This window comes from Leiobunum rupestre, chromosome 1 (genome assembly GCF_980474605.1).
Source record: "Leiobunum rupestre chromosome 1, qqLeiRupe1.1.hap1, whole genome shotgun sequence".
NCBI lineage: Eukaryota > Metazoa > Arthropoda > Arachnida > Opiliones > Sclerosomatidae > Leiobunum > Leiobunum rupestre.
This window is the reverse complement of record NC_143384.1, coordinates 31,597,592-31,616,223: the sequence shown is the minus strand read 5'-3', so window position 1 is coordinate 31,616,223 and position 18,632 is coordinate 31,597,592. Positions and strand designations below refer to the sequence as shown.

Here is an 18,632-nt window from a genome sequence, read left to right as displayed (position 1 = left end):
ATTCTAACTCAAGACTTTAATTTTTTTTATTGAGATGGCTTCTCGGTGTCTAATTACCAAGTACCAAACAAAAATATTCGATGGGCGCGAAAGTTTCCTTGATAAGCCTCGGGTTAGAAACTTCGCTTCGTCTGCTGTTTTTGTAGTACCGATAGTCTCGACTCCTTAATTGTTGAATATTTCGGTGGTATAAACTCTGCCTTATATATAGGCTTCGGACGTGGTTCAAATTTTGGTCATTAAGTATCGCCGCCTACCAACCGTTCAAAATTATCTCTGCACATCCGCTCAAAGTTCAACAGGAAAACCTAGAAATTCAAAAGGTGTCTACTACTTCCTCACATATTTAGTTTACGGATATTAAGGCAGATGGCTCTATATTTCCTAAGCTCGAAACTTATAATTTAACTTTTACTTTGTTACATTGACGGAGTATGAGGCTTAAGACTAGTGGCCCACACAAACTAGGGCAAGCCACTGGATAGCACTCAGTGACCTATGACATCAGGTTAGGTTTTCCCTCAGTCTGTTGCTAAAAGTATCATCCTAATAGTTACTTTTAAAGGCGATAGATGGCGGTGCGATGACTTAGGCCTAAGGTGGGGCCTTGGCTGTTAACTTAACTATTATTATTATTATTGTAACTAGCTTAATATGATGTAAATAGCTACAAAATGTTTTTTTTTAATAAAAATAACGGTTTATTTTACATAAAAATAATCCAGATTGAAGAATTATGTAGATATGATTTCTTTAATCCAGTTGTGATAGTTATTGACTTTGGCATAGAATCCATATTTCCCTCTCTGGGCACAGCCTTCCCCCCAACTGACAAGACCTGATAAATACCACCGGGACTCGTGCTCCGTGACAAAAGGACCACCGCTGTCCCCTTGACAAGAATCGCCCACAACTTCTTGAGCATATCCAGCGCAAAACATGTTCCTCGTCACCTATATTGTACACATACACCACTTTTAATAAGTAAAGGGAATTATCTTGGAATGTCTAAAGGTTCATTCGCATGGTCCTGCTAATGCAAATGTTCTTCAAGGATTCCAAGTGTACTTATATATACTTTCCAAACAAAACAAGTTGGCCCTTAACATAATTCTACGCGAAACCAGTAGGGTAGTACAAAAACGAATGACAATAACCTGATTAGTCGTAGAGCTTTCGCAGATCGATCTTTTGACCATTGGAAGTTGAATTTCCTTGAGAATTCTAGGGACTCCGCCGCTTTGAGTGAGTTTTCCCCAACCAGTCACGAAACCCAGTTGATTTTCTTTGGAGAAAAAGTTGTCCTCGATAAATTTGGGAGTACCCAGGCAAACGGGGAGAATGTAGTCGGTGAAGGTGATAGCATCCTTGAACCGTACCAGGGCCAGATCATTGTCAAATGTTTTGAGATTAAAACTAGGGTGAATGACAATGTCTCCCATCATTGTGGAAAATTCTTCAGCTTCGATCTCTGATTGATCTAATTTTCCAAGTCTAATTCGAACTTGTTTCCAGCTGATTTCGGTGGCTCGTTTTGTCGTGAAACAGTGAGCCGCTGATACGAACCACCTTTCATTGAGCAGAACGCCACCACAGAATGTTTTCTGCTTTGGATCCCATAACATAACCTACGATATCGGTTTGAAAACCATTGTAATAAATTCTTACCATCGCGTAGTTTTAAATGAGCGCGACTTACTTGCCATGGAAACGCCCCCTTTTCAGCGTCACTTCCTCCAACAATCCTTCCGCTGTTCGATTTATTCTTAGTGTCCTTCCCACCTGGATGTCCCTTCTTGGGTGAGCCACAAACTGTAAAATGTACTTTAATACACAATTCTTTCCTACATTATGGTGGATACCAGATATTCAACTTACTATCTTCAATTTTCTGCAAAGGCTTAACGGTAACAATGGCCGCTTCCCTCCTTTCGCAATTTCGAATATTATCTTTGGCAATACAAGTGTAAAACCCAGCATCAGCTGGCACTAACTTATCTAGGGCCAAATGCCCTTTGGGTAAGAAACTAAACTTGTCGCTGGAAATCAACGGTACACCATCCTTTTCCCAAGAGATGCTGACGTTCGGTGTCGGAGAACTGCACTCTATCAGCTTAAACTCAATTTGCTCCGTCACCGTGACGTCATAGGGTAGGTCTCGAAAAACTGAAAATCAAAACGTTTATAGTCGTTGGCAAATTGTTTTTTCTTCAAAAGCAAAATGTAATAGTTTAAAAAATGTTGGCCGGCAGAAGTATTTCAAGTTGACAAGACATCTTGCACTGTGGAATTTAAAATCCCTTAGTAAAAAGTATGGAAATCAATGCAAGATTTGTAAGATTGTGTCAGGTAGTTCTGAACAAGAATCAATGATGACATTCTGGTTAAAATTAACGTTTTGGATAAAATTAAACAAAATTAATGAAGTCAATTAAAATTTTCCAAGGCTTAACATTTCAGATTATCAGCGGACATACACCACTACCAAATTGACACGATTGTGAATATATTTTCTTACAAGATCGTGTTCTTAAAATTAAAAAATTTCCATGTTAACTTGACGTACCCCATTCTAAAGTAGTGAAAGTACTCACTAATATCGCATTCGTCATTTTTGAAACTCATGCCAATCCATATTGTGGCGTTAACAGCCGATTCTTCGGTAGAAACTATGGTACAAGTATATTTCCCAACGTGGTCGCTGGTCATTTTCGGGATTTCAAGCGTCGTTTGACTAATTAATTTAAGTCCGGACTTCAGAGAGTCTTTGTTGAGGTACTCATTGTCCTTATACCTTATAGCGTAAGACAAATTAAATTAATTTCTACTTGGCTTTACAGCTATGCAGTTATTAGCTGATCATACCATTTGATTGTGGCTGTGGGACTGCGTGGTATACAGATAATAGCGTGCCGTTTGTCTTCCACCACAGTGGCATTCGGTGATATGTGTACAAATACATCTTCCATGTTTATGGGCGCTACATCTTTAGGTTTTACTGGATAATAAAAGTGTGTTAAAACAAAATTTGGTTTGTTTATTCATTGTTTACCTTTGGAAGGGTCTTCAACAAAGGCGTATCTCATCCTAAAGCCACTGAACTCTGAGAATCCGTCACTCATGAAGGTGAAAAGGACATTGTTGGTTGTACTTGAAAATGCCACAGCAGTTTGGAGAGTGCCACATAGAACACGTAATGTTTTTTCATCTAACGGATACAATATAAAATTTAAATATGTAACGCGCATGTCCAATCATGAGATTGGTAGACTTCGCAAAGAAACTAGGAGGTTTTTTAACAAAGCTAAAAGGTCAGGTGAATGGGTTGCTTATAAGCATACCCTCACTGCCTACCATAAGGCCATCCGCAAAGAGGGACTCGTGGAGTAATTTCGGTGAGAATATCGCTGATATTCAAAGTACGGCCAAGTTAATGAAAATTATGGCCAACGATAAGACTAAACATCTTGACACTATTAAGTTGAAAGATGGCAGTCATTATTCGTCGGGTAAGGAGACTAACTCATATGTTAGATGTTCACTTTCCTGACTCAAGAATTACGAGCAGTACTGATTCCGATCCCCCTCCCATTAGGATTACACGTACCAAAAGGTAAGATTGGGCGGTGGCGAAAAAATTTCCAGTTAAGCATTCCAGACTTATTTGGGCTGTAAAATCGTTTAAGCACTATTAGTCTCCGGGGCCGGATGAATCTATAGGGCTTGTATGGCTCTTGGTTATATACCAAGCATCTGCAAACTTTCTATTGTGATCTTCATTCCGAAGCCAAGGAAATCTAACTATATCGAGGCTAAGGCCTTTAGGCCAATCAGTTTGACCTGCTTTTTTCTAAAGGTTTTGGAAAAATTGGTGGACAATTATATTAGGGGGGAGGTTATTTCCCAAATGCCTGTGACGGCTCCGTATGCCTACCAAAAAGACAAATCTACTGAAGACTGCCCTCCATGGCATAACTAATTGCATTGAAAGGGCTATTAACTTTAAGGAAATAGCTTTAGCGGTTTTCCTTGATATTGAGGGCGCTTTTGATAAAGTGTCTAGCGCAGTCATCATGAAGGCTGCAAAGCGCTTCGGCATTAATGACACTTTGTGTCTTTGGGTCAATGCTATGCTGACAAATCGTGTGGTGGTATCTTCACTGCTTGGTGAATCCCTTATGGTCGGCACCAGCCGTGGCTGCCCGCAAGGTGGTGTTCTTTAACCTTTGCTGTGGTGCCTGGTTGTGGATGAACTATTGGTGAGGCTAAACAGAGATGGATGCCGCTACTTCGGCTTTGCTGACGATATCGCCATCATCTTCACGGGAAAGTTCCCCAACACTAATAGTGATTTAGTGAGAAGGGCCCTTGCATCAGTGGACTGCTGGTGCAGGGAAGTTGATCTCACGGTTTTTCTTAATAAAACGGTTCTTGTTCCTTTTACTCGTAAAAGGATGCAAAACTCTTTTAATGATATCTCCTTATTTGGGATTCTCTTGAGCGAAAGTACCTTTGTGTTATTCTTGACAGCAAACTAACGCGGAAGCCTCACCTTGACTCTATAGTTAAGAAAGCTAAGATGTTACTTTGGAGAACCAGAAGTGCAGTTAGAAGGTCATGGGGGCTTGGTCCTAATGTGACTAACTAACTGGCTGTACATCATGATCATTGCTCTCTTATGCTGTAGTGGTCTGGTGGCCTAGAGTCCGAATTAAAACTGTGCAGAGTTATCTGCGCACCCTTCAAAGGCTGGCTTGTGTCAGCATCACCGGAGCTATGAGAACAGCCCCAAGTGCTTCTCTAGAAATTATCTTGAACATTCTTCCTCTTCATCTTTTCATAGAGGAAGCTGCTATTATGGGAGCCTATAGGCGCAACCAGAATGGTTGCTGATGGGCAAATATTTGGGATAATAGCCACACCAAGATTTACCAGGAAATTTCTAGTCCGTTACCTGTCTTCGTAATGGGTATTACGGCTACTAAATTACATTTTAGTAAGCCTTTCAATACTTATTTTCCAAGCCGTACGGAGTGGTCTAATCACAAAACCCTCGGGGCCAGAGGAGAAATCGTCTGGTTTACCGATGGGTCTAAAACCCACTCTGGCCCAGCTCAGGTTCGGGAATGTATTGTCTTACTAGCAATCTCGACTTCTTCGAAAGCCTTGTTGTTTATGCTAGCGTTTTTTCAGGCGGAAATTGCCGCCATTTGCTTCTGTGTTGACTTTTGTCTTCAAAAGAAGCTTCATGGTAAGGTTATCCAAATTTATTCGGATAGTCAAGCGACCCTAAAGTCTCTCAACCAGTTTCAGATCTCTTAAAAACTGGTTTATAGCTGTTTGAATCTCCTCTCGGGGCTAAGCACCAACAATAAAGTTCAGCTCTATTGAGTTCCTGGCCCTTGGGGTTTTATGGTAAAGAGAAGGCCAATGTCTTAGCAAAGAAGGGAAGAGGCTGGGTTCTTTGGTCCTGAACCTGCCGTTCCTTATCTCTAATTCTATGACTGACCGTCAATTCAAGCTTTGGTATGATATGAAGGCCAAATTACCTGGACTAGAGTCGCCTTCTTGTATAACAATGTTGTCGTACGAGCAATTACTGTCCGGTTCCAAATTGAGATCAGTGAAAGTGAAATTAACGAGATAGTTCTCGGGCGCCATAATGTTGATTTTACATCGCGAATTGCTGGGGTAGTTCTCAGGGTACTTCGGGCTGGTAATAACGCCGCCATTATCTGTCTGGTTCCAGCCACAATCTAACAGAAAAGTGAGAACACACGTTGAATGACAGTTTAGATTTCAGGCAGTAGATGTCGTACTCGCCTCCAATATTTCCACTCTTGCCCACAAAACCTTCAGTGGAATATTTGAGAAGGAACCCCTGTTCGCTGAGAATGTCGTCAGAATGGAAGTGAACCAAAACCGTATTGTTGGTAGATTTTAGGGTTATGGCTGACTCACTGGTGCAATAACGACCCAATAACGGAGATTCTGTAACAATTATAATCATTTTAATCAAATTGACCATTTGGCCATAGAATACACGTACGCTTTACCTTCTGTGGGTCCGTCGTAGATGACGCAATAATCGTAGGTGCATTTTTCGTCTGCTTCTAATTTGAGCACGTCGAAGGTGAGGTAAACCACTTCGTTTTCGGGGACCGTGATTAAAGTGAGGCAATCGGATTTTATGGGATAGGTTTCAGGAAATCCTGGACTGGTTATAGTTCCTTCCGATGCTGTTAATCTTTGATCACAATGATTTTCTAAATTTCAAAAAATAATATAATAAATAATATATTCTTATTCGCGACCGAAACGAGTCTAGGTGGCGTAACGGTGCTAGCTTCTTTGAGGTAGCGCCTGTGATTTAGCGTCTGCTACAGACAAATTAAAAAGTCGTAAGAACGTTGTGTCTTAAATAAAATTATTTAAAATGTAAGCAAACGATGAAAAAATTATATTAAAACGCCAGTATCATTATTTATAAAGTCGAATTTAAGAATAGCGAATGAGCAAAAACTATTAACGTCTGCTTTACCACTGTCCACCTCAATGTTTGGAGGAATAAAGTCTGGGAGTAGCGATGGCGATGCGATCACCTGTTGGTTAAGACTCTTAAAGGGGAACGGTCACGCTTTAACCAGTTAGATAGCCCTATAGCCCGATAAAAACTAAAATTTATGGCGAAAACCGCATCAAAAAATATTAAGCGGTTAATTTTTAATAAATAAAGAAATTTCGGGATATTGAAAAGCGCACGTCCGCTGCGAGAAATCGGTGAAACAGAAAAACTACATAAAAGCGCGCGCTGCAGCTGAAGACGCGAAAGATTTGATTGGCACGCGCAGTGCGTTCCAGTTATACGAGACCTAAGCCTAAATTGCGTGATTTTAAAAGTTAGGATAGTTCGCAAATCGCTCACTAAGGTCCTGCTGGCTCTGGCGATACACCTTAAGATGGCGGCGAAAATTCAAACCCAAATTCTTGGCATTATTTAGCGTTTCAACTTTTTAGGCCAAAAAATATTTTTCAAGGCAAAATAAGGTACGTGTAAGTATATTGAACGTCTTGTTGATCTTTTGATATGCAAATAAGGCGATATTTGGAAAAGCTTGGCCGTTCCCCTTTAACTTAAGGGCCGCCTTAGCCCCGTCATCAGAATCGGTGTTTACTTTATTATAAAATCGTGTACATTTGTTTAATCCCAACACAGATGGCGCACCGCTTGTCGGAAATAGGAATTACCCAAGATAAAAGGAGAATATTAAAGAAGAATTTCCGCCACCACTAGATGGCGTTTCAAAAGCATTGTCATGCCTTAAATCCAAGCATATGTAACATAATTACTCATCAGCACTCGTAAATATGCATCTATATAACACGAGATCTTTTTTCACACGGAAAATACAATAAGAGGACCGAAAAATGCAAAAATTCTTATAATCCTTGCGCTTTTGTAAAGGTTACCATGGAAACGAAATCACGTTATCGTGAGGCACGAGCTATATTGTTAAAGTTAGAAACGCGCGAGGAATTCTTCACTATCTTCCGTTTCCCATCAGTAAAGTCGGATGCACACAAAGCTCGCAAGCGAATTTTCAGCGCACACCCATGCGTCGTTTCAAAAAATCTACATGAACTTCCATGTTTATGGTGGATCAACAAATTTCACCTTTCTGCCACCAGGTTTAACAGCAGCTAGGGCTGATTGGCGCTAGTTACGTTAAGGTAATCAGAACTTCGATATTTATGGTGGATCAACGAATTGAACGTTTCTGCCACCAGGTTTAACAGAAGCTAGGGATGATTGGCGCTAGTTACATTGACAAACAAGTGGTAGCGAGAATTGATTTGGGAATATTAATCTAGAGGTCCAATCAAAACGTCGGATTTCAATATTTCGCGAAACAAGTTTTAATGACGAGAAAACTTTATCATTCTACCCGTGGCGCCGTCTATCTCTCAATGGTTCGTTCAAATAAAACGCGTTTTCCGGCAAAAAGATTGTTTTTTCAAAAATAATGGATGGCGCCACGGGTCATATGATAACGTTTTCTCGTCATTTTAGAGCAGACGGCATATTCGTAATTTTCTAAAACTTGTTTCGCGGGGAGCAGATTTGATTGGATCTCTAGATTAATATTCCCAACTCAATGGATTTTTAAATTTTTGTCATACTCCCTTTAAGCAGATGACGCGTTTTTCGTCACGGAGGCGGAAGCGACCTAATTTACATCATATCCCGTGAAAAAGGTTTCATTAAAGAAAATGCTTTTATAGCTCACTAATTATGTTATATATGATCAAATTCAAGGTCATGCTGCATAACTATTCTGAAGTGAGATCTTACTGGGATTAGTGGCTAGATGAAATTCAATCTCGAATCCCTTTTCTTCAAAGGTCGAGTCTGTCGTCAAAACCAGGAGAACCTCCGTCGAATTGATAACGATTGAGTAATCTTCAATTTTGCCACACAGTCTCCTCAGCAAAAGGTCGTCTGTCGTTGACCCGGAGTAGATATCCAGATAATCATAGCTGAAAATAAGTTTCATATTACAAATTTGTTTTCGGAACGCATTAATATTTTTATCGAAGACGTTTAATAGGCGCTAGCATAAATTATTAATGTCTTGTTCAACTTGTTAAAATGTTCCACGCGCTCTTTAATATTTTAGCTTAAAAGGCTCGTGCTTTTTTTATATTTCAGGGAGCACGCGCCCGTTTACGCTAAAATATCAAGACGCGCGTGGAACTTTTTAACAAGTTGAATAAGACATGAATAGAGTTTATGCTAGCGTCTATTACGTTTCTTGTTATAATCATAGAACTATCTAACATCTTTGCTTAGGAACGATTTACTCTTGTAAATTTTGTCGTAAAGGATATAGCAGATTAAATGGCAAATAGGTCAATTCCGGAAGTCAGTGGCTAAAAATTATCAACCCCCTCTTGTGAAGACCAACGTCTCCTACCGTCCTACGTCACAACGTCGTCTGTTCCATCATTCTCTTAACCCAAGGTTCCTAAAAAACGTGCATGCGCTACTGCTCATTCCCACTCTCCCTAGTCCCGAGCTTAAAGGAACACGACTCGGGGGTTAGACCTTCATGTACCTTGAAAGCTCCGAAAGGGAAAAATTTCAATGGCCATTCGTTTTGTCATGGCAACCAACTATGTTTTTCACAACTCAATAGCTTTTTCATTATCTAATAAAAAAGGAAGGTGATAACCTTTCACCCGGTCTCCTATGGTGGAAGTAGCTTAAACCCCATAGTTATAAGTCGCGCTTTCTAATCGGTGGCTGCTCTTACAATAAGCATATTCCTCGGTAAAAATGTAAAAACGTTATGACGCTCTAGCGGCAAGAAAGTGCAAAAGTATATCTGCGCATGGGCGAAAAACGGGGAAAGAAATTCATCTACTTGTGTCCCGTGTTGCACCATCTTGCCGCTAGAGCGGAATATCTTTATGCATTAACGTCGTCTGCTCTCTCGTGTTCCTTTAAGCGCCATTAGCAAACGTTTTGAGTGAAACAGAGAAATTCTACCAAACCGGAATATCCCTGTGCCTTAATAAGTCCATGTTATGACAAGAAGTTACTTTCGGATTCAACCTATTTTATCACGTTGCCATGGCGCAAAAGAGTAAGACAATACTAGCATCTTAGCGACTAGCACGCGGCAACCGTAATCGTGGCGCCATCTCTAGAATAATTGCTGAACTATAAATTATCGAAACTATTGAGATTCTAGAAACTCTTGTCTGCCAAAAAACAACGACTCTAGAGATCGCCTGAATGTAATTACGAAGTTGCTTTTGCTATGAATATTGCGAAGGTATTATTATTAGCAGATGATATTAATCCCAATTTTCACAGTCTAAAGCCCCATTTTCATGCTCGCTGGTAGCGGGTAAAAATCGACAAAATCCGCTTCAGCTATACACTTTTTTACTTTCCGCGTCGATCTGTTTCAAACAGATATTTTAGCTTTATTTTCACGCTTGCGAGTGGCGGAAGCGAATTTTGACGATTTTTATCCGCTACCAGCGAGCATGAAAATGGGGTTTAAGCAGGAACAATGCATAGAGATAATACCTGCAGTTGGCCCACGCTTCTATGTGCAATTCATTGATGTGCAAAACGATTCCACCTTCTCGCGCTGCCGTCAAACGCCATTGACAATCCAGGTCGCTGCCATAGGAGCTTGGGTAATTTGGGCTTTGCAATTTACCACCAAAACCACTGACGGTGAAATTACCACCGCATTCTTCGACTATATTGTAAAAAAAATCATATTAAAAATTGTTAAACTTAAACGTCATTTACTATGGTCGCCATAGAAACCGATAATTGACCGACAATTTTGCGTTAAAGCAAGTGTCGGCTCGACGTGTACTAGCTCTTTTTTCAACAGATGTCGCTAGCGTCGACATCAAAACCAGATTCTTAAGCTACATTTTCACCCATCGCGTTGATTGGCTCGTTTTTATATTTGACAATAACTTAAATTGTAGTAATTTTTAACAATTTATTTTATATGGGATATATAATTTAGGTGAAAGTCCACTAAGTAGAGTATAATTCGTCTAATTATAATACTCTACAATGGTTCTCTGACGACGTTATCGTTTCGCTATTTTGAATTTTAGATTCCTTTGGCATTAATAGATGGCACCACGCTCTCCAGTAAAATCTTTTTTTCTCTAATAACAATGAGTTTATTGGCAATTATAGAGCCAACAGTTGCTTTAACTACAGAAGTAGTATTACGTACATGTAAAATACGTTTACACTTCACAGAGGTTTGAGAAGGAAATTTTGTATTATAGTTTCTATGGCTAGAAAATAAAGAGCTTTACAGAATATACAATTTTTAAAGAAGAATTAGTTTGGAAACCAACTTAAGTGGGTAAGAAATAAGCAGTGCGAACTACACAGGGTTTACGGGTAGGTGACTGATTCTTAGGTTTGAAATCTTTTGAGATATCCATTTAATGAAATGGACGTTATTCCTATTTACTCCAAATGGCGGATTTTGGAAGCCAATGATGAAAACAGGGTGGCCGAAAATTGTTTATAATAAGCTTCATGCGTAGTTAAAATTTTGGTCAAAAGTATCGCCGCCTACCGATCGAGTTTTAAATTGAATATATGAAAGCTGTCAGGCTCGTTTGAAAGTTTCAACCGAAAATTATTGAAATTCAAAAGTCGTCTGCTATTTCTTCACATATTTAGTTGACGGATATTAAGGCAGATGGCGCTATATTCTCAAGCTCGAAGCCTAATCCTAAAATAAATGCATGGAAACCAGGGTTGGACATAAGGCACTAGTCACGGCATTTGACTACTAAAATTAATCTAAATCTGGGGGCCCACTAGTCAATTTGATTAAGCTCGAAGCCTAATCCTAAAATAAATGCATGGAAACCTGAGTTGGACATAAGGCACTAGTCACGGTATTTGACTACTAAAATGAATCGAAATCTGGGGGCCCCACTAGTCAATTTGATTAAGCTCGAAGCCTAATCCTAAATTAATGCATGGAAACCTGAGTTGGACATAAGGCACTGGTCACGGTATTTGACTACTAAAATTAATCGAAATCTGGTGGCCCACTAGTCAATTTGATTAAGCTCGAAGCCTAATCCTAAAATAAGTGCATGGAAACCTGAGTTGGACATAAGGCACTAGTCACGGTATTTGACTACTAAATTTAATCGAAATCTGGGGGCCCACTAGTCAATTTGATTAAGCTCGAAGCCTAATCCTAAATTAATGCATGGAAACCTGAGTTGGACATAAGGCACTGGTCACGGTATTTGACTACTAAAATTAATCGAAATCTGGTGGCCCACTAGTCAATTTGATTAAGCTCGAAGCCTAATCCTAAAATAAGTGCATGGAAACCTGAGTTGGACATAAGGCACTAGTCACGGTATTTGACTACTAAAATTAATCGAAATCTGGGGGCCCACTAGTCAATTTGATTAAGCTCGAAGCCTAATCCTAAATTAATGCATGGAAACCTGAGTTGGACATAAGGCACTGGTCACGGTATTTGACTACTAAAATTAATCGAAATCTGGTGGCCAACTAGTCAATTTGATTAAGCTCGAAGCCTAATCCTAAAATAAATGCATGGAAACCTGAGTTGGACATAAGGCACTGGTCACGGTATTTGACTACTAAAATGAATCGAAATCTGGGGGGCCACTAGTCAATTTGATTAAGCTCGAAGCCTAATCCTAAAATAAATGCATGGAAACCTGAGTTGGACATAAGGCACTAGTCACGGTATTTGACTACTAAAATTAATCGAAATCTGGGGGCCCACTAGTCAATTTGATTAAGCTCGAAGCCTAATCCTAAAATAAATGCATGGAAACCTGAGTTGGACATAAGGCACTGGTCACGGTATTTGACTACTAAAATTAATCGAAATCTGGGGGCCAACTAGTCAATTTGATTAAGCTCGAAGCCTAATCCTAAAATAAATGCATGGAAACCTGAGTTGGACATAAGGCACTGGTCACGGTATTTGACTACTAAAATTAATCGAAATCTGGGGGCCCACTAGTCAATTTGATTAAGCTCGAAGCCTAATCCTAAAATAAGTGCATGGAAACCTGAGTTGGACATAAGGCACTAGTCACGGTATTTGACTACTAAAATTAATCTAAATCTGGGGGCCCACTAGTCAATTTGATTAAGCTCGAAGCCTAATCCTAAATTAATGCATGGAAACCTGAGTTGGACATAAGGCACTGGTCACGGTATTTGACTACTAAAATTAATCGAAATCTGGGGGCCAACTAGTCAATTTGATTAAGCTCGAAGCCTAATCCTAAAATAAATGCATGGAAACCTGAGTTGGACATAAGGCACTGGTCACGGTATTTGACTACTAAAATTAATCGAAATCTGGGGGCCCACTAGTCAATTTGATTAAGCTCGAAGCCTAATCCTAAAATAAATGCATGGAAACCTGAGTTGGACATAAGGCACTAGTCACGGCATTTGACTACTAAAATTAATCGAAATCTGGGGGGCCACTAGTCAATTTGATTAAGCTCGAAGCCTAATCCTAAAATAAGTGCATGGAAACCTGAGTTGGACATAAGGCACTAGTCACGGTATTTGACTACTAAAATTAATCGAAATCTGGGGGCCCACTAGTCAATTTGATTAAGCTCGAAGCCTAATCCTAAATTAATGCATGGAAACCTGAGTTGGACATAAGGCACTAGTCACGGTATTTGACTACTAAAATTAATCGAAATCTGGGGGGCCACTAGTCAATTTGATTAAGCTCGAAGCCTAATCCTAAATTAATGGATGGAAACCTGAGTTGGACATAAGGCACTAGTCACGGTATTTGACTACTAAAATTAATCGAAATCTGGGGGCCCACTAGTAAATTTGATTAAGCTCGAAGCCTAATCCTAAATTAATGCATGGAAACCTGAGTTGGACATAAGGCACTAGTCACGGTATTTGACTACTAAAATTAATCGAAATCTGGGGGCCAACTAGTCAATTTGATTAAGCTCGAAGCCTAATCCTAAAATAAATGCATGGAAACCTGAGTTGGACATAAGGCACTGGTCACGGTATTTGACTACTAAAATTAATCGAAATCTGGGGGCCAACTAGTCAATTTGATTAAGCTCGAAGCCTAATCCTAAATTAATGCATGGAAACCTGAGTTGGACATAAGGCACTGGTCACGGTATTTGACTACTAAAATTAATCGAAATCTGGGGGCCAACTAGTCAATTTGATTAAGCTCGAAGCCTAATCCTAAAATAAATGCATGGAAACCTGAGTTGGACATAAGGCACTGGTCACGGTATTTGACTACTAAAATTAATCGAAATCTGGGGGCCCACTAGTCAATTTGATTAAGCTCGAAGCCTAATCCTAAAATAAATGCATGGAAACCTGAGTTGGACATAAGGCACTAGTCACGGCATTTGACTACTAAAATTAATCGAAATCTGGGGGGCCACTAGTCAATTTGATTAAGCTCGAAGCCTAATCCTAAAATAAGTGCATGGAAACCTGAGTTGGACATAAGGCACTAGTCACGGTATTTGACTACTAAAATTAATCGAAATCTGGGGGCCAACTAGTCAATTTGATTAAGCTCGAAGCCTAATCCTAAAATAAATGCATGGAAACCTGAGTTGGACATAAGGCACTGGTCACGGTATTTGACTACTAAAATTAATCGAAATCTGGGGGCCCACTAGTCAATTTGATTAAGCTCGAAGCCTAATCCTAAAATAAATGCATGGAAACCTGAGTTGGACATAAGGCACTAGTCACGGCATTTGACTACTAAAATTAATCTAAATCTGGGGGCCCACTAGTCAATTTGATTAAGCTCGAAGCCTAATCCTAAAATAAATGCATGGAAACCAGAGTTGGACATAAGGCACTGGTCACGGTATTTGACTACTAAAATTAATCGAATTAGAATATGGCGGTTATGAAAAATTAAAATAAATAACCTTATTGGAGAACCCCAAAACGTGTGGACAATAGTTGATCTATTGAAATTTAGTCTGCTAAGCCAACGATAAATCACAAAGCGTCTAATAGGCGCTTAAGTAAATCATCCTCCAAGGAAATCGCCAAGAAGTAATATTTCCGAGAGCCAGGACCCGCAAGATATTGTTTATATAGTGCTGGTGGAAATAATGGAAACTTTTCACCTGTAAACAGAACATCGTGTTGTTTCCAAGCCTTAATATGTCGAAAAAGCTACCTGGTTAAAAGGGAACGCCATGTGGAACGCTTGTTGCCGTCGTAAAGGAGAAAGGTTTACATTACTTTAACAAGCATTATATAAACAGTGACTTGCAGGTCCAGGCTCTCGGAAACAGGGGCGTAGGAACGTTCTAGAAGTTGGAGGGGGCAAAGATAAACGAAAAGGGGTCTGGAGAATGGTTTTTAATTTTTAATGGAGTGTAGCTTCTCCGAATGCGTGTGTACTTGTTACTACTATGTAAATTGGCGGGAAAAGACTGAAATTTAAACACAGTTGAGGTTCTATAAACTGTATATGCTTATAAAATGATAACTTGAGCCTTTTGAAGATTTCAACTGACCAAAGGTTGGAGGGGGCAATAACATTAGTTGCCCCTCCCAGCAAAATTCTAGGGAGGGGCATTGCCCCCCCCCTGCCCCTCCCGGTTCCTACGCCCCTGCTCGGAAGTATTACTTCTTGGCGATTTCCTCGGAGGATGATTTATTTAAGCGCCTATTGGCTTGTATATCGGACATGAACCACTAATTGGAAGCAATAAAATTGCATAGTCTGAGCTTAATCGTAAGAAGAACGTAATTACCTGTAGTGACTTGTCTAATTAGTCTCTTCGGTATTTTGGCTGTTTCCTCACGAGTAAATTTACGTTTATATCTGAAAATGTGTTAAAACTTGTTGAGGTTAACGTTAATAGTTAGTGTAGGGAGCTGTTGGCTCGCGTGGCATGTAAGGCTTGCTACCACCCTCCTACGCATTGTAACCCGGCCACTGTTTAAAGGCATAAGTCGCTAGATGACTTAGGCCTAAGGTGGTGCCTTGGGTATTACCCTAGCTGATTATTATTTATTATTATTATTATTATTCACCCATATGAATGTTTTGGGTTTTGAAACAATTAAGTTGAATTTTGTTTTTAAAGCGTTCAATAAGGACTTCCTTGAATTTTGTAATTTTTAAAGGGAGTTGAAAGTGCAATCGGCATTGATTGATTTTGTGATATGAAGTGTCTATGGGAGAACGTTTCTCTGAGATCAGGCCTGACGAGAAATTAGGGAAGCGGCTATACAGGGTGTTTCAAAAGGTTATGCCAAATTTTTAAGAAGTTGTAGGGGGTGAGTTGAGAAGTATGCCTGTTTTTTTTTCATTTTATTACGATGAGTGAAAGTAGCGCCAGAGAGCTTCAAAGTGTGGCCTACTAGCCCCTGGAAGTAGGCTGCAAAAAGCGCAAAACAAAGCAGCAGGGACTTTAAATATTGTTTAAATTTCCTTTTTTTACGCTGGTTACCTCGATTTGTTTTCAAAGTCCTTTTTTACCTATCACACTAACCGAAACCCTAATGTTCGCGTTTCCCTGCTGCTTGGGTTTTGCGCTTGTTGCAGCCCACTTCCAGGGGCTATTAGGCCACACTTTGAAGCTTTCTGGCACTCTTTTAACTCATCGTAGGAAAGTGGGGGAAAAACAGGCATACTTCTCAACTCACCCCCTAAAATTTCTCCATAACCTTTTGAAACACCCTGTATATAACCTAGGCCGGTATTTGGCCTTACTACGGACCCCAGGATTGCCCCCAAACTTTGAGCCAAATTTTATTTAATTTTATATTTTACTTTTTACTGGGTGAAAGCTCGGAACCACTCTTTCCGCGTTGAGTTTGCAAGTTATCTACGCCCTGATTAAAGGAGTTTTCCCCTGAGTTCTTCGGTTTCCCCTTCCATAAAAACTTGTAGAGGTTAACGGGAATAGTGAGTGTAGGGAGCTGTTGGCTCGCGTGGCGTGAAGGGCTTGCCACCACCCTCGTACGCATTATAACCCGGCCACCTGAATTAATGGCATTCTAAGTCGCTTGATGACTTGGGCCTAAGGTGGCGCCAAGGGTATTAGCCTAGCTAATTATTAAGTGTCAAGATAAAATTGAATTCCCTGAACGTGTGGCAACCCTGTACCCTACTTCCGACTATCTCCAATAACAATGGCTTTCACGAGGCCCGGAAAAATTGTTTAACCAAGGCCCGGGCACGCTCTCGACGAGCGTGTCTGGGCTTAACGGGCACATTATGGGACCCGAATCACACTTAAAATTGCTCCTACCGAGAGTTAAATACAAAGCGTAAAAACTTTAGAGCTTAAGATAGTGGGCCTTATATCATGTGCAATCTAGAACCTACAGTTTATTTCTCCACGGTGGAAGTTGATTGGTTCAAGAAGATTCTGGTGTTCTGCTTAAGAATTAACTGCGTTAACGTGGTACATTCGTGCGAAACACTTTATACTCCCTTTAACCGCCCCCCCCCCCTCCTAGATCTGCATTAATTTTATGGTACGGCTAAAAAACGAACAATCTAAAGAGTAAAGCACCTAAAACATTTTTTGAAGAGACTTTGATTCAGTTACAAAAATTACAAATATATAATCTTAATTAACCAATAGGATATAAACGCCTAAAATCGTTGGTCATTAAAAAATACGTTTTGAATTTCCTGTTAAGTAACGTCAAATGAAGAAATTGATGACATCGTAAATTACAAGCTAATTCTTTGAATTGAGGTAAAATAACTATGAGAAATAACTTTCAAGGAAGCAATTTTGAAATTTTCGTCAATGTACAAAATATTCATATTATTCATAATGAATGCATTTAATAAAGGTCGGCATTTATATATACAAATTAATAATAAAAGAACCCTGTAAACAAGGCAAAAAAAAAAAGCTTGGAACAAAAGATTTCTTATTTTTACCGACATTGACCTTCAAAAACCTCTTGATCGCCGGTACAAGTCACTCATGCGTTTTAGTAAATTATCAAGAAAATACAATGAAGAGTACACTTACTTCAAACAACTACGAAGATCCCACAAACAGGACACAAAAATCACCGCAAATAACACGCGACTTAAAAACGACGATTTTAAAAATAACATATTTCAACAACTCTGACAAGTAATTAAAAAAAATTTACACGAAAAAAAAATTATAAATTAAAATATTATCCTATTTCGTATAAAACTTCTTCGAGGAACATGGTCGCAAAAACGTCGAACAGTTTACTATGAATGAATCGTCGATAAAAACGTTGCTAGATCGCGCTCTCCCCCGAACGAAATTTTCGGTAGAAATCCCGTAGTGACGTAACAGGGGTTATTACCAATCGGTAAGTTTCAAAATAACACTAATTGGGTGCGCCGGTTTAACGTGGGGTGCATCCTCTAGTCTTTACTTATTATAAAATTAATCTAATCACGGGGAACGCGGTTTCCGACGACTAGTTCGCCAAATGAGGGGAAAATTATCTTAATATAGAAAACCTAAGTTATCGCGAAGGACGAGTTTGTGGAGGGAAAAAAAAGCCTAAGGGAGTTTCAATTTTACAGCTTCTGAAATGTGAAACAGGATTTTGGGAGGGGGGGTGGTAGCGGTGTTCATTTATTAACGACTTTTCCACGAGAAAATGTTTACGTCACTAAAATATGCGCCACCCAACGGAAACGCGAAGTATTTCTAATTAATATTACCTGCTGCGTAGTACTTAGAATAACTTAAATCCGGGGAGATGTTTTTTGGGGCCGATTTGAACGTGTTTAGAAATACAGCGAACCATAGATAATGAGTTTAACGCTTCTAAAATATGTACGTTTTCTTGGTTTTTAATTTACTTGTTTCGGGGTTTTCAGCTAAGCCTTGGATACTAGGATGCAATGATTTCTAGGACGCGATGGAACTTGACCCACTTATTTGTTTTAAAACACACTTGTGAAAAGTTTTATTTTTAAAAGTTTCGACGAAATTGAAACGCTTGTTTAGGTCGTAAAACGATAATTTTTATCGCGATCATAGTGTTACTCTAAACATATTTACAGACG

At 39.5% G+C, this 18,632-nt stretch overlaps 1 protein-coding gene across 1 annotated transcript; it reads right to left on the bottom strand.

The window, feature by feature from the left end:
• Nucleotides 1-677: 677 nt before the first annotated feature.
• On the bottom strand, nucleotides 678-18,150 carry LOC149962115 (mannan-binding lectin serine protease 1-like). The gene is made up of 14 exons (XM_090178598.1): nucleotides 17,605-18,150; nucleotides 15,358-15,428; nucleotides 10,100-10,277; nucleotides 8,354-8,538; nucleotides 6,057-6,266; nucleotides 5,824-5,991; nucleotides 5,550-5,756; nucleotides 3,053-3,208; nucleotides 2,866-2,998; nucleotides 2,595-2,794; nucleotides 1,879-2,166; nucleotides 1,700-1,812; nucleotides 1,158-1,628; nucleotides 678-953 (listed from the first exon to the last, which is right to left on the bottom strand). Exons 1-14 carry the CDS (start codon nucleotides 17,691-17,693, stop codon nucleotides 735-737), a joined length of 2,688 nt encoding a protein of 895 aa, XP_090034724.1. The 5' UTR covers nucleotides 17,694-18,150; the 3' UTR covers nucleotides 678-734.
• Nucleotides 18,151-18,632: the final 482 nt, after the last annotated feature.

Excerpts from the sequence above, each read along its gene's own strand:
- LOC149962115 (XM_090178598.1), bottom strand. The coding sequence starts at position 17,693 with ATGTTATTTTTAAAATCGTCGTTTTTAAGTCGCGTGTTATTTGCGGTG. Across the intron at positions 2,999-3,052 it reads TGTTGAAGACCCTTCCAAAG|TAAAACCTAAAGATGTAGCG; the intron begins GTAAACAATGAA and ends TTTATTATCCAG. Across the intron at positions 2,795-2,865 it reads CCCACAGCCACAATCAAATG|GTATAAGGACAATGAGTACC; the intron begins GTATGATCAGCT and ends TTACGCTATAAG.